The sequence below is a fragment of the Cotesia glomerata genome, linkage group LG2, assembly GCF_020080835.1.
Source record: "Cotesia glomerata isolate CgM1 linkage group LG2, MPM_Cglom_v2.3, whole genome shotgun sequence".
NCBI classification, from domain to species: Eukaryota; Metazoa; Arthropoda; class Insecta; order Hymenoptera; family Braconidae; genus Cotesia; species Cotesia glomerata.
In genome coordinates, this window is record NC_058159.1 from 21394505 (window position 1) to 21410400 (window position 15896).

General features: G+C 35.3%; 1 protein-coding gene across 1 annotated transcript; it reads left to right on the forward strand.

Annotated features, from left to right (window-relative positions):
* The first annotated feature begins 7386 nt into the window (after positions 1-7386).
* Positions 7387-9168, forward strand: LOC123259367. The gene is made up of 3 exons (XM_044719818.1): positions 7387-8486; positions 8565-8726; positions 8809-9168. The coding sequence occupies exons 1-3, from the start codon at positions 8394-8396 to the stop codon at positions 9136-9138; spliced, it is 585 nt and encodes a 194-aa protein (XP_044575753.1). The 5' UTR covers positions 7387-8393; the 3' UTR covers positions 9139-9168.
* The last annotated feature ends 6728 nt before the right edge of the window (positions 9169-15896 follow it).

A 15896-nucleotide genomic window follows, 5' to 3' on the forward strand; every position in this document is an offset into this window, starting at 1 on the left:
TAAAAAAAAAAAACAAAAAAAAATTGTATGTCCGCTAATTTAGTATCATTTAAAGTTCTACCAAACTCTGTCTCAGATATAAACTATAATTTTAATAATTTATTGTAAATAAGTTTTGAAGTATTCTCTCGTCAATGAACTCGAGCAATAATTTTTAAAAAATATAAGAGCATAATTATAAACTTTCAAAAAAATTTTTTTTGAATTTTGACTTTATAATGATGGGTACAATAAATTTATAAGACATTAAACAGTCATATGAATCGGAAGAAATTTATTTTATGTCAGTATTTAAATTATAAGAACATGATCATTTCATTGTTTAAATTTTCATAGTTAAAAAACATATTTCACATTATGTATCGTCATGCAATGCTAATATGAACTATTAGTTGGTAATTTTTTACAAAATATTAATGTTAAAAATTGAAATAATTACGTCATAATTTTTTAATTCATAAGTGCCATTTTGATATTTTAGACTATGCATTAAATTAATATTAAATAAAGAAATAATTTATTTTAAAAATATATATCGCTATAATCTTCGCTTTACTATTTACAAATATGTATATGTTTACATACAATATTTTAGATTTCGTATTTTATATAATTGGTTTATAAGAGGAAAATCAATAAAACAAAAATTTAATCATTATTTTAACAATTTTGAAATTATTATCTTTAAAAAAATATTATGATAAACTACATTTTTTCTCAGTTTCAATCTTTATAGAACTTCGGTCACTAATCACTGGAGATAGTGTTCAAACAATTTTTTTTATTACCTTTATAATTAAGTTCTTAATTATCTTTGTTATGATTAATTAAATAGTACACCCATGGTATTTTAAGTAATTGTTGATAAAAAATATAAATCGAAGTAAACTTTAATCGCTTCCTCAAATAAAAATGACATATTGATAAAAATTTAAGTACTAAATTATATAAAGATCAATTTTTAAAAATCAGTGAAATAATTTTAGAAGAAATGACATTTTTTTTAAATTTATTATTTGTCAAAGCCTAAGCCCGTAATACGGTTATCAAAATATTTATTATATTTTTTAAAAAGAAAGTAAATTTATTTTTTTCAGAATTTAATTTTAAAGAAACGTTGAGTGAATAATTTTTAATTATTCAAAAATTAAAACTTCTTAGTTAATAACCCCGACAAATTTAAACTTTGCCCAATTTGTTTTTAATTATTATTTAATAAGATAAAACTAAAATTAACAGATATCTAATAATCGTTAGAATTTGTTTAACAAAGTAAACCATTACAAAAAAATTAGGAAAACGGTTGATCCTAAAGGCCATCCCTGCAACTTCCCGCTACTTGCGTAATTAAGCGCTCAAAATTGCACTTATTACGTTTTTGAGCTCCTCGAGCTCAAAAATATAATTTTCGTGTAGTTTTGAGCTCTCCAAGCTCAAAAATCTGATAGGAGTTTAATAAAACACTATTATTTGAATTTTCAATTTACGCGGTTGGTGGCATTCAACGCAGTTTTGAAAGCCTCATGAAGAACCTTTAAGTTTAAATTGATCGAACAAGGAATTTTGAAGTAATTCCAAAAAAACGATTTTTTTTATTTTTTTCGTTAACGATAACTCACGAACGAATTAACCGATTTCAACCGAGTTGGCGGCAATCGACGTGATTTTTTTATCTTAAGAGCTGATTAGTTTTTGGAATCGATCGGTAAAGCCGTTTGAAAGTTATTCCAAAAAAACCACATTTAAAAAAATTTTTTTTTGCAGTTTTTTGGAGATTTCTCAAAATCTACTAGTTTGAATCGGTCCAAATCATAGTCAAAATCTAAGTTTGGTCAAGCCCTTTCGAATGGTGCCAACCGCGATGAAATCGGTCAAGCCATTCAAAAGTTATGAGAGGTTTACATACGGCTGTACACACACACACACACACACACACACACACACACACACACACACACACACACACTCGGGGCAGAAGAGATACTGCTACCGGGCGCGTCTCCCCGAGCGGATGGGAGAACGCTCGCTGTCCTTGGATGACACTTAATCTCTTAGTTGATGAGGTACAGCGGGTAGGAGCCAAGCAAAATAACCAAACAAAATAAGCTCCCGTGGACAAAACTCCCCTTTAATGGGTTGGTCACACTAACTGACCTAGCAAGACGATTGGTTCCTGCTGTAACTCACTGGGAGTGTCCGGAACCTGTATCGTAGTTTCCGACGATGCAGGCCACGGCTGATGTGAGCTTGCTCTGCCGAGGTGAAAGTTGCAGCAGTGGATCAGGAGCCAGCCACTTCGGGCCTTGATCAGGAAGTACGCAGTGAGTGTTAGAGATCGGAATCTTCACCGCTCCGAGCGAGTCTAGTCCGTCCGTGTATTCCGGGACTGGCTAAGTGTCGGCTAGGCCTCAGGGAACTGGGGTAGGAGTACTATCTCCGAGGGTACACCCGTTCCTAGTTATGGCAACCCGCTCCACTCCGTACGATGCGCTGGTAAATCAAAAAAGTATGAGTACGTTACAGGAAACAAACATGAATAGAAACGGGCTTCATGCTCAACAAGCAGCGATTGAAGCAAGCGCTGACATGAAGAGAACGCAAGCGTTGGAGCGCCTTGAGAAGCTGACCATTGAGCTGCAAGAGTTTGTCCAAACTAAGGTCAATATCCACAAGGAGATAAAGACCAAGACAACCGGTGTAGTCAATGCTCTTGGAAGATTCAAGAAACTGGACGAAGAATGGCGCTCATCATTACACCGCACCCCTTGTGCTACATCGGAGAGAAACAGTCAAGTGGTTGTTGAAGAAGCGATGGACACTGGAGCCGAAGGTGACGGAGAATCAGTCGCTGAAGAAGAAAGTGAAACTATCACAACGGCAGAGACTGAATCCTTTGACCAAGACGGCCGCATCCTGAGGAAGTTGAAAAGAAAAATTCGTTCTCCCGAAGGCGGAGCTTTTCATACTCCCAAGAAGCTGAAAGACGTTGGACCTGGTCATCCCATCAAGAAGCAGGAAGTGGTTAAGGATCTTCCACAAAACTCTTGTGAACAGAACAAGAAGCCAGGCTGGGAAAAGGTGCAGTCCAGAAAGGACAAGAAGAAGGAGCGCAAGAAACTGCTCCCAGAAAAACCTCTGGTGCCTCCACCGAAGCCGAACCAGAAGCCAAGAAGAACAGCAACGAGACCGGAGGCACTTATTATCCGTCCAGCGAACAAAGATAAGTATTCTGAAATACTTACACGGATCAAGGCGGACGTTCGCCCAGATCAGGTCCGCAACACAGTCGAGAAGATACGCAGGACCGCGACAGGGGAACATTCTCATCACGCTGTCGAAAGGCAGTAGTGATAGAGGTAAAGACCTGCAGAAGACTATCGCGGGAATACTTAAGGAGGACGCAAATGTCATTAGTACAGGACCTGAAGAAGACCTGGAAATTCGCGATATTGATGATACTACAACTAAAGATGACATTCTAACAGCTTTACAAGAGGCAGCTGGAAACGATTGTGGTATAACAGTAGAGGCCATTAAAATTCGTAAGGTCTTACGTAGCAGAACACAAATTGCGTCGGTGACTCTGGCAGCAACGGTAGCGCAGAAAGTGGTAGGAGAACACGGTAAGATTAGGATCGGCTGGACCAATTGTCGTATTAGAACAGTACTAAGACCAGTCCGATGTTATAAATGCTGGCATTTTGGACACCGTGCGGTTCAGTGCACAAGTAAAGTCGACCGCTCCAAACTTTGCATTAAATGTGGAGAAGAGGGACACAAAATCGCCGAATGTAATAAGCCTGCTAAATGCGCACTGTGTGCGGATCAATCCGGTACAGAGAATAACGCCCATCATGCCGGCACAAGCAGATGCCCAGTATACCAAGAGGCACTCAAGAAGATAACTGATAAACGAAAATGAGAATACTGCAGCTAAACATCAATCACTGTGAAGCGGCACATGATTTGCTCATGCAGACAGTACGTGAACAGAAGCTTGACCTTGTGCTTATATCGGAACCGTATAAACACCTCGGCGGCCAACCATGGGAAACTGACTGCACCAAAAAAGCTGTCATATGGTCCTGTCGCAAGCTCCCCTTCCAGAGTGTCGTTAACAATGGCAGCGCCGGCTTTGTAGCAGCATCGGTAGATGGCATCCGCTTTTACAGCTGCTACACACCACCTAGCCTCACTATTGTTGAATTCATGGACTTTCTGGATCGACTGACGGAGGACGCGAAGCAGTACTACCCAGTGGCAATAGCTGGAGACTTCAACGCCTGGGCAGTGGAATGGGGCAGCAAACACACCAACGCTCGAGGTAAAGAACTACTGGAAGCTTTTTCTACGTTAGATGTAGTATTGTTAAACAGCGGCGATGCGCCGACGTACACTAAAGGAGACGCAAGTTCTATTGTGGATCTTACTTTTGTCAGCAGCAGCCTCATCAGAGGAAACTACGACTGGAAGGTGATGGAGATCTACACGGCCAGCGATCACAATGCGATTCTCTGGGAAGTATCAAAGGACCAGAATCCTAGAAGACCGGCTAAGAAACTTGACATCGTTGGGTGGAAGGTGAAATCCTTTGACCCAGGTGCTCTAGTAGCTGCCCTAAATAGTGAACCGCTTACTACTGGATCTGCAGAAAAAATGACCAAGGACTTGATGAAGAGAGTGACCCAGGCTTGCGACACCTGCATGCCTCGTAAACGGGGCATGAACCAAAGACCTTCGGTGCACTGGTGGAACGAACACATCAGCTTCCTACGGAAAGAGTGTCTCAAGAAAAGAAGAATATCTCAGCGTGGTTATCGGCGGCCTGACTCAGCGGAACTAGTCGCAGAATACAAGAAAGCTCGTCGAGACTTAAACAAAGCCATCAAGGATAGCAAGAAGAACTGCTGGAAAGAGCTAATCAACGAGGTGGACAAAGACTTGTGGGGCAGACCTTACAAGGTAGTCATGGCAAACTTGAAATACCAGCCAATGCCGTCTCCTACGTGTCCTCAACTCCTACAGAAGATCGTGACTGCACTGTTTCCACGACAGCGCGTTTTCAACTACCTGTTGACACAAGACGAACTGAATGATATCCCACCTGTGACGAAAGAAGAACTGATGGAAGCTTGTAACCGCGTCGGGAATAATAAAGCGCCGGGATTGGACGGAATCCCTAATATTGCCTTGAAAACATCTATTAAAAGCAGCGCCAGCGTTATTCCTCGATGTCTACAACATCTGCTTGAAGGAAGGGATTTTTCCTCGGAAGTGGAAACAACAACGGCTGGTACTACTTCCTCAAGGAGAAAAGCCACCGGAAGAACCGTCATCTTATCGTCCACTCTGCATGTTGGATACAGCCGGTAAGATACTCGAACGTATAATCCACCAAAGGATAGAAGCAGTTGTCGATCCACTATTAGCAGACAATCAGTACGGATTTCGAAAAGGACGATCAACCCTGGACGCAGTCAACCTGGTTGTCGGTATAGCCAAAGACGCAATCGCCGGTACCAGATGGAAGGGTGGAACGAAGAAATATTGTCTGGTGGCAACCCTAGACATCAAAAATGCCTTCAACTCCGCCAACTGGGATCGCATCATGCAAGCTCTTCAAGAGATGAACGTACCAGGATATCTACGAAGGATAGTCGCTAGCTACTTCACGAATAGAGTCCTTAGATATGACACGAAGAATGGTCCAAAGGAGTATGATGTTACTGGAGGCGTCCCGCAGGGTTCTGTTCTCGGTCCACTTCTCTGGAATATCATGTACAACGGATTGCTGAGACTGAAACTACCAAGAAATGTCAAACTGGTAGCGTACGCGGACGACGTAGCCGTAGTAATCGTCGCCAAGCATATTGATGAGATAAATCATATGTTCACGATCACCTTTGAGCGAATTAACCAGTGGATGGACACAGTAAACCTACAACTGGCTAAACAGAAGACCGAGGCTGTACTTATCACTAGCAGAAAAGTGGTGGAAACGATCAATTTAAACGTCGGAGACCAAGAAATCACATCCCAACCATTCATTCGATATCTGGGAGTGATGCTCGATTCCCCGACTTAACTTCAAACAACAAGTTGAACACGTGACCGCCAAAGCATCAGCAGTAGTGGCTAACCTAGTACGATTGATGCCCAACATCGGTGGCCCGAAGCAGACAAGGAGGTTATTGCTATCATCAGTAGTTACATCGGTCCTCACGTATGGTATATCCATTTGGTCCGACGCACTTGAGACCCAAGAATCATGGAGGAAAGCATGTCCGGTTTACCGACTGAGCGCGCTAAGAGTAGCCAGCGCCTTCCGAACAATATCAGAGGAAGCAGTGTGCGTCATTTCTGGAACTCTGCCGCTTAGAGTCTTAGCTAAAGAAAGACGGGCCCTTTACCATCGAAAGAGGTCAACTACACTGAGCGCTGAAGAACTAAGAACAGAAGAACGGCAGCACAGCATCTCGCGATGGCAACTTGAGTGGGACGCCGCAGCAAAAGGAAGATGGACACACCGCCTCATACCAAAGATCGACGTTTGGCTGAGCCGAAACCATGGTGAAGTCAACTATTACCTAACGCAGATGTTGTCAGGACATGGGTGCTTTCGAGAGTATCTGCACCGCTTTAAGCACGACGATTCTCCGGAGTGCCCGTCTTGTCCAGGGGTTGTTGAGGACGCAAGGCACGTTTTCTTTGTGTGTCCACGTTTCGATCCTCAGCGTGAGGAGTTAGAGAGGATCCTGAACTGGAGAATCCAACCAGAGACAATAGTAGATGCAATGTTGTCGAATCAAACTGCTTGGAACGCTACAAGCACTTTTGCCACAGAAGTGCTTACAGAGCTGCGTTCCATTGAAAGAAAAAGAGCAAATGACAGAAACTAGAAGGAAGGAAAAATAACACCTTAGCCACCAGAAGGAATAGCGGTAGCTGGATCCTCCCCTCACGAAGTAATGCCTGACGGCGGTTTCCATGAGGGATTAGAGGAAAGAAGAAAAGGGGTTTAGGGTTTAGTGGGTAGGGGCGTTAGGGTCGAGTTTTAGTATGACACTGCGTCGAGTCGCCACATATCCAGGCCAAACAACTATGCCTGGAATCCGTGAGAAGGATTCCCCCCCCTAAGATAAATAAAAAAAAAAAAACACACACACACACACACACACACACAGACGTACGGACATCATCGCGAAAACATTCGGGCAGGCTTCCTTGGACCTCAAAACGTCAACATCCGTTAAAAACTCGATTTCCGAAAAACGGGGTGATACCAATAACTTCTCGATTTTTGAAAATTTTAAATTTTCTTTGCGGGAAGTTAAAAATTTTTTATAAATCCACCGGTAGAAATTTTTGAAAATTATAAATACATTATTTTAAATATTTTCTTATTCTCATTATAAATTTCTTAAGCAAAGCCAAAAAATGGTCAGATGTGTATCTACTAATTTTAAGAGTAAGATAGATTTTTCTATTCAGAGGAATATTTTATATTCAAAATATTAGTAGCAAGAATTATGGTTTTCAAAACTCTTGTAAAATCATGATTATTATAATAGACCAATGAAGATCGAAATATAATAATATCAATTATCAAGAATTAACGACAGCTAAAGGAGAATAGATTTAGGTACGAAGTTCCTCGAAATTATGTTCAAGGATATTTTTGTGTCGTTCAAACAGTAATTTCACGTTTTATTTATTGATGGAACTCTTCAAATTATCACAATGAGAAGAAAGCTTACCGTCCGATTATAAAATCTCACAATACGTAAAATAAATTTGAAATAAACTCTAACTCAGGAAACTATTATTTTCAGTCAAATTTTTAAAAGTTTATTTTTTTTTAATATTTAGAAAAAATTCTGTTTACGTTACATGATTTTAATCATCATCAGAATATGCTGCATTTACTGATAAAAATTCATAACAAATATCAGCAGCAAAGAAAGAGAATAAATATTAAATTTCTTGGAGCTATAACTAAAAGTATGAACGAAACGAATATTAGCCTAGAGATAACTTTGTAGATGCGACTATAGGTCAATAATATGTAGATCATTATTGTTTATTAAGTACTCGACGTAATATACCCTAAAATTTCTGTAATCTATCTCACCTGTAATTACCACACTTCAGTACATTGATCGTAAATTTTTGTTTTGTAATATAAACTTCATTACCTTTATCTTCTTTTTTTGGTGTGATAAAAAGAGCTTGAGAAATTCCATGATAAAATTTAAATTTTATTAGGTGTAATGTCACTTTATTTTCGACAGTGAGCTGTTAGTAACGTATTAATTATTAAAATTTATGAATCTGTCAATATAAAAGTATTTTTACATAATATAAAACGAATATTCGAAAAATAAATTTGAAAAATGGACAGCATGTACGCTATGGACAGAACTATTAAATTTGGTTATAACAAATATTTGTGGATGAAATTTTTTGTCGTGAAAATTTTTGAATACGTAAGTAAATAAATATCAACACGCATAATCGATTTAACTGTGATAATTTAAGTAATACTCATAATTATTTGATTTTAGATAATGCTATGGTCTATGATAGGAATACACTTATATTCTTCGGCTTATGGTGATGATTTTTCATGGGTTTTTCTAATCGTTGGAACAGAAATAGGATTCTGTATTATAATTTCTGTTTTACTTTTCGGTGGATTATTCAAAACTCGTGTACACCGAAAAATTGTAAGTTGGTAAACATAATTCTTTAAATAATACTAATAATATCTGTCATTTATAATCAATATATTGTTATCTATTTTTACAGCACGGGCTTCTTAATTTGATTGGATGTGTTTTATTTATTATATCAGGAGTGAGAATAATTTATGTTTATAAAGTTCAATCAAACAATTTTCAAGATAATTTCGTGAATTACTGGCCCAGTTTAGACTTCTTACATTCTATTAACTCCAAAAAATATGAAGCAGCTATTAATAATTTCAAAATCATCTTACCTTCAGCTATCGACGATAATAATGTGAAAAATCAAATTAGACAAATATTCGTATTCGGATTTGCACGAGGAGTTCTCAGCATAATTCTAGGAATATTATTACTTCTTGATTCATTTCTTGCTTTTAAAGAAATCTATTGATTGATTTTGTTTGTAACACAAATTATTAGTATGAAGTATTTTTAATTTTGTATAGTTGATTTTAATATTAAAAAATTTTATCAGTATTTCATAAAAAATAAATTGGTTTTTTATTTGATTGAATATCTATATAAGATATAAGAAAAAAGGCACAGAGTTAGCTTTGAAGCTTGAAGAGATGAAGAGAAACATGTATTTTTAGATCTTTAAAATGATTATTTCTTCTACTCGTTCAAAAATTTTTTCCTTACGAAGTTTCACTGGCACATAATCTACTGTTTGATAGAGTTTGAAACCAGAAGAGTAGACCAGAAAATTTTGTTTTTGATTTTTATCGCTGGAAGTTAAAAAAAAATAATTTTGAATTCTTTAAGAAAAAACTAAGCAAAACAATAAAATGTTAGTATACAATATTATAAAATGGTTTAAGCTGTTAAAACTATTGGTTTTAAGTACCCTATACTGATAGTAAAATAATGTTAATTTAAGAGAAAAAATCTTGAACCAAGAAAATTATTTTTATTTGTCTTGAATTGGGTAGATAAATTCTTGATTAAAGTCAAATTTACTTAAGGGATCATTCTGGTTTGTAACATTTAAAAAAATTATTTTTTTTCTTTACATTTTTTAAATGTACTTTTAGAGAAACTCCATTCACCCGCTGTTTATTCATGTAAAAAATATAAAAAAAATAAAGTTAGATATTTGTTGTGTTATTTAAGAGTGTATGTGTTGAGCTGAATGAAGTTTATCAATATCTATAATAATTTCTATGTAAATAAAAAATAATTAATATTTGCTTTTTTTGAGCGCCGGAACGAGAAAGATCCCTTAAATTAAGATTCAAGAATTTTCCTTCTTGATTTATAAATTTTTCGAAATGAATACGTTGTTTCAAGGTTTTTATTCTTGAATCAAGTTTATTTTTCTATTAGTATACAATTTTTGATATAAATTGATATCACGTTCTAATTAAAAAATTTTTTATAATCTAAATTAGTGATAAAAATTATAATTCGATAATTAAGAAAGAAATAATGATTTAGGTATTTAGGTTAGCTTGAATAGTAAAAAAAAATTATTAATAGAAATTTGTTCTTTTTAAAAATATTTTTTAATAATTTTTCAAGTTTGAAAAACGGAAGAATAGATTCAAAATACAGATAATATATATTTTTTTTTTTTAACCCTTCAGCACCCTCGCTATAAGAATTTTTCTCACACAACAACATTCAACTTATAGGATGTCGCTGCAGTGCAAGTGAGACACTAAAAATAACGTGGGTACTGAAGGGTTAATAAGTGCAATATTCAATTAGCGAAATAACAAAAATTGATAACACAAACACAACTTAAAATTATTATAAGTTAAAAATTACTTTATTTACAATGCTGTAAATGTATGTAGAATATCAAAAATATAAAAGCGACTTACATAAAGTTACAAAATAAAATTTCCAGATTCATTATTAAGATGTAAAAAGTCCATTTTGATCGTTATGATCTCAGATTTATACAATCCTCTGTTTTCCCAATGATGCAGCATTTTTATTAGGTCATCTCTGACTTTAATATTCTGCTCGACTAATTCAAATGCCCTGAATAAATACATAGTAAATTCTTCTTCCAATTGATATAAACCCATTTTGTGTCCAGCTTGAATCAAGTCATGAGCGAATTGCAAAAATAATATTTTTCGTTTTGTATCTGCGACACTTATTTCTTCGTACCAAACACGTGCGATCAATTTGAAGTGACGCTTATGATGAATAAAAAACCACTTGAGAATTTTAAATTCACTATTTTGCAGATGTTTGTCGAACTTTTGGCGAATAACTGTTTCGTTAAATATCGGCATCTTAGTATGCCACGTAATTTTTATTCATATAAAATGAATTTTAAGTTCACAACAATTTGAAAACTTTAGAGTAACACGTGTGAAATATAGTTATGCCAGCAGCCTTTCTAGTAAGAGAACACGTTTTAGCATCGAGTATACAAAATTACAGTCACTCCAGATAGTATATTTTTGCAAAGTTTCCCTCTCTCCATTCCCCAAGTCATAATGAATATAATTTATAAACGAAAGATACCTGATTATTAGACACAAATGCATATCATTCAAATACAATAATAAGATTACACCTACACGAAGAAAAATTAATAATAGTATTTACTATACGAAAATATTAACTCCTACTATCTGAAATGGTAAAAAAATTAATTAGTCACAAAATAATAGGTCTTATCATTGACAATTGTACTAGTTACTATTAATAATGGTAACGATTACTATCGAAATTGATAATTGTAATTATTAAAAATTATAACTGCTATAATCGAAGATGGTAACTGTAACCATCTTAGATTGTAAAAATTCTGAAAGAAAAAATAATATAAATTTATTTTATTTAATTCTTTATTTGCATCCATATTTTAGTTCTGAACATTTTTTCGTTTAAAATATTAAAACAAATAATAACACAATCGTTTAAATCCATATATGATAAAAATTTCCAAATATTAGAGCTGTTATTGATTATTTTGAATGATTGACTATGATTATCAAAATAGCAATCATCCAAGATTTGGGTTACTAAAAAAGTCTTATTATTATCAATTATTAATATTTTTTCACAAGATAAAATAATGAAACATTATTTGATGGTTCCATTATGATTGAATTAATTTTTATCCTATAATCTATGTTATTAAGAGAATATCATTGAGAGAAAAAAATTCTATCTCTAGATTCATAATCAATAAATGATCTTATATCTTGTGAATTATTGACATTTTTACAGATCTAAGCTCACTCCAACATTATACTCATTGAGACCTTTCATTTGAGTACCCACATCAATTTTTCATATATATATATATATATATATATATATATATATATATATATATATATATATATATATATATATATATATATATATAAATGCATGTGGGTACTCAAATAAAAGCTCTTGATAAGTGTAACATCGGAATGAGCTTATATCTTTAAAAATGTCAATAGTTAAGAAATGACATTGTATCTTGTAAACCATTGACATTTTTAAAGATATAAGCTCACCCTGACATTACACTCATCGAGACCTTTCATTTGAGTACCCACATGAATTTTTTATATATTTATATATATATATATATATATGTATATGTATATATGAAAAATATATATTAAAAATGCAAGTGGGTACTCAAATGAAAGCTCGTTATGATTGTAATATCGGGATGAGTTTATATCTTTATAAATGTCAATAGATAAGAAAGTAAAGTACACTTTAACGAAAATCATTATACAATTAAGCAAAATTTTATTTATTATAGTTCGCAATTCTTGGCAGTCACATAGGGACTGCAGGTTGCTAGTTTTGATAATTTGTGCATTGAATTTCTTCAACAGAATGCATAACTTGAACAGGTCAATGAGTTTATTTCATCTACTAGGCTTTAAGAATATCATTTAATTCAATGCAGAAGAAAAATTACATGTAGTCAAGCTGATTCGGTGCATTTCAAAATACGATACCATCAACTGGAGCAAAAGAGTATGCTCTCTTTAATTGCAATTGTTAAAGGGAAAAATTTAATTAAAATAATTAGATAATTATGATTAATAATTAGTTTAAAAGCTTCATTGTATTCAACATTTTTTTTGAAAATCTTAGATTTTTGAAAATTATGTTTTTAAAAATTTTTGTAAGATTAAAATTTTTTTGAAATTTGAATTTTATTGAAAATTTTGATTTCTTTGGGAATTTTAAATTTTTTTTGAAAAATTTGGCGTTGAAACTTGTGTTAGACAAACAAAAATTTAAATATACATTCAATCCCAATTTAATCCCGATTTTTTGTGTACTACACTGCGCTACAACTGCTTTTAGTTCATTCAGAAATGCATTCACGCTAACGCAAATTTTTAATTTTTTAAATATTTTATACTAGCTTAGATAGTAGCTATTATTATTACTGATGGTAACTGTAACCATCAGGTTATATTAGGAATTACGATTTTGATAATAGTAGTAACTAGTTAAAATAATAATAGCTATTATTACTGATTACCATCATAATAGTAGTAGTTACCATCAGGATGGTAACTACTACAATTCAGAATGGTTTACATAATTATTTAAATAATATTTACTACTATCGAATTCAGTTAATAGATTTTATCATAACTAGATAGTAAACTCTACTATAAAATTTTTCTCCGTGTTACAGATAGTTTTTGAGCATTAGCCATTGGCACTGAAACATTTCCTTTTCATAATTTATATATATTAGCTCCACCTGTTTTTGGATATTGAAATTTAAAAATTCATTTTTAAAAAATTTTCAACTTCCCGTTTTGAAAATTAAACATTGATAATTTTAAAAAGTAGGAAGTTATAGATTTCGGTCCGATTTTGAAAAAGCGAATTTTCATCAGATCTTCACGTTTTGAAGTCCTAAGAAGCTATTCCGACTATTTTCGGTTGAACATCCGGCTGTGTGTGTGTGTGTGTGTTTTTATAGAGGAGGTAAAATACGTTTACGTATGCCAGGACTTGGTGTTGTTGCCAGGACTAGGTGTTGGTGCCTGGGTATGTCGGACTCAGAAGACAATATTATTTTGCAACAATACCGACTAAACATCCTCCTCTCTCGTTTCCCTATAGATATTACAGGGAAGACTGGATCAAGGACCGCGTTAGCATTACTTCAATCAGTCCATGTTGTTGCCTCACGACACCTACTTCTTGTTATTACTGGTTTCTAATCCCTTTCTGCGATTTTTCTTTCAAGAGACGCTGCGCGTAGGCTACTACAGCTGTCCAGTTTTCTTCTTTTTGATCATGCAGGTTACCAAGCTCTCAGGGGCGAGCGCGGTGCCCGTCGTTTCTTCGGTGCAGATTCTATCGTCCTTCCATCGATCACACTCGAAAAACGTGTGCTCGGCGTTGTCAATTTTGTCTGGACAGTATTTGCACGTTGGTGTGCTGTGCAAACCCATCTTGAATAGATAGGCATTGAACTGCCCATGTCCCGTCAGTAGCTGGGTCAGAAAGAAGTCCGTGTCCCCGTGCTTCCGAGAAAGCCAGACGTTGATGTTTGGGATCAGTCGCGCTGTCCATCTGCCTGTCTCTCCCGACGTCCATCGGTCCTGCCACTCTTGCTGCGTTTCCGTTTTATCCTCGTTTTTGCCTCCTTCATGTTTTCGCCACCGATTTTAGCGTCGTAGAGTCTTGCTCTCTCGAACGCTAATAGGTCGATGGGCGCAGCTCCCGCAATGACCAATACAGCCGCTTCGGAAACCGTGCGGTAGGCGCAGGCAACTCTGAGAGCGCATCGCCGCTGCACTGCTGCCATTTTCCGCCGATAGGTTTTCTGCTTTAATATATCTGCCCATATTTCCGCTCCATAAAGCAGTACCGAATGGACTGCTTCCAGAAGGACTCTCCTCTTTTTGGTTCTTGGTCCCATAGTATTCGTCATAATTCTTGCTAGGCTAGACACCGTCTTGCTGGCTTTCTGGCATGCACTATCGAGGTGTTCGCGGAAAGATAGTTTCTCGTCTATCATTACCCCCAGATAGCGCAGGGCCCTTGTTGACGTTAGCGTTATTCCTCCCATGTCCACAGCAAAAGGTTTTGGGAACCATTTTTGGCGAGTCAGAACGACCATCTCGGTTTTGTGTTTTGCGAGTTTCAGGTGGTGTTTATCGAGCCAAGTCTCGACAGCATCAATGGTTTCCCAAACGAATAGTTCGGCCTCCTCTACGCTGTCTACTATTATCGTAGCCGCGACGTCGTCTGCAAAGCCCGTTAGCTCCACTTGCTTTGGTAACGGGATTTCCAGAAGCTCGTCGTAGTCCGCGTTCCATAGATCGGGCCCCATTATTGAGCCTTGCGGCACGCCAGCCGTTATGGCGTATTCTTGTGGACCTTCCGTGGTTTCTGCTATCAGCTTTCTCTCGTCAAGGTAGTTGTCGACAAGTGCCAGATTCTCCGGCTCCACGTCAAATCTGTGCTCCAGGGCGTCCAAAATATCTCTCCAATTTGCGCTGTTAAAGGCATTTCTAATGTCTAGCGTGAGGACAAGACACACCTTGCGGGCTTTGAGGCTACTAAAAAACATATATGATTGAAAAATCAATTTTACAGATCAGGGTTGTAAATAATACATTGAAAAAAATAAGTAAATTAGCACTAGAATTACATTTTCCTTTTTTTATTATTTTAATAAAAAAAATGAACAAAAATAATTTTTCAATTCATAAATCTATATATATATATATATATATATATATATATATATATATATATATATTAGGGTGTTTCAAAAAGACGAATTTTTTTTTTTTTTTCTTTTGGTGTCTAAAAATTGATAGTATACCTAAAAACAAAAATTTTTGGCGCCCATGTGAAGCTCTTAATATCAATAAGTAAGATTTGCCTGTATCCATTTCTTTTATTTTTCCATTTAAATAACACGGGAAAAATTTTTTTTAATTTTTTAATTTTTATTACTTTGGAACGGTTCATCGTAACAACAATTTGAAAGATGATATTTGTAGGAAATTTTACGCTCTACAAAAACCGTTTGAAGACCAAAGTTCCTCAGATTAACGGCTTCAAAGATATCCGCGGTCAAAGATAACACTAATAAAAATTTATAATATTTTCCAATAAAACTACAAAAAAATATCATATGCTATATTTTTATTATTTTTTATGTTAAATTACTTCAATTCCGTTAACCTG

Coding starts and splice junctions, on each gene's coding strand:
- LOC123259367 (XM_044719818.1), top strand. CDS start 8,394: ATGGACAGCATGTACGCTATGGACAGAACTATTAAATTTGGTTATAAC. Junction 8,487..8,564: donor TCGTGAAAATTTTTGAATAC/GTAAGTAAATAA, acceptor ATTTGATTTTAG/ATAATGCTATGGTCTATGAT. Junction 8,727..8,808: donor CTCGTGTACACCGAAAAATT/GTAAGTTGGTAA, acceptor CTATTTTTACAG/CACGGGCTTCTTAATTTGAT.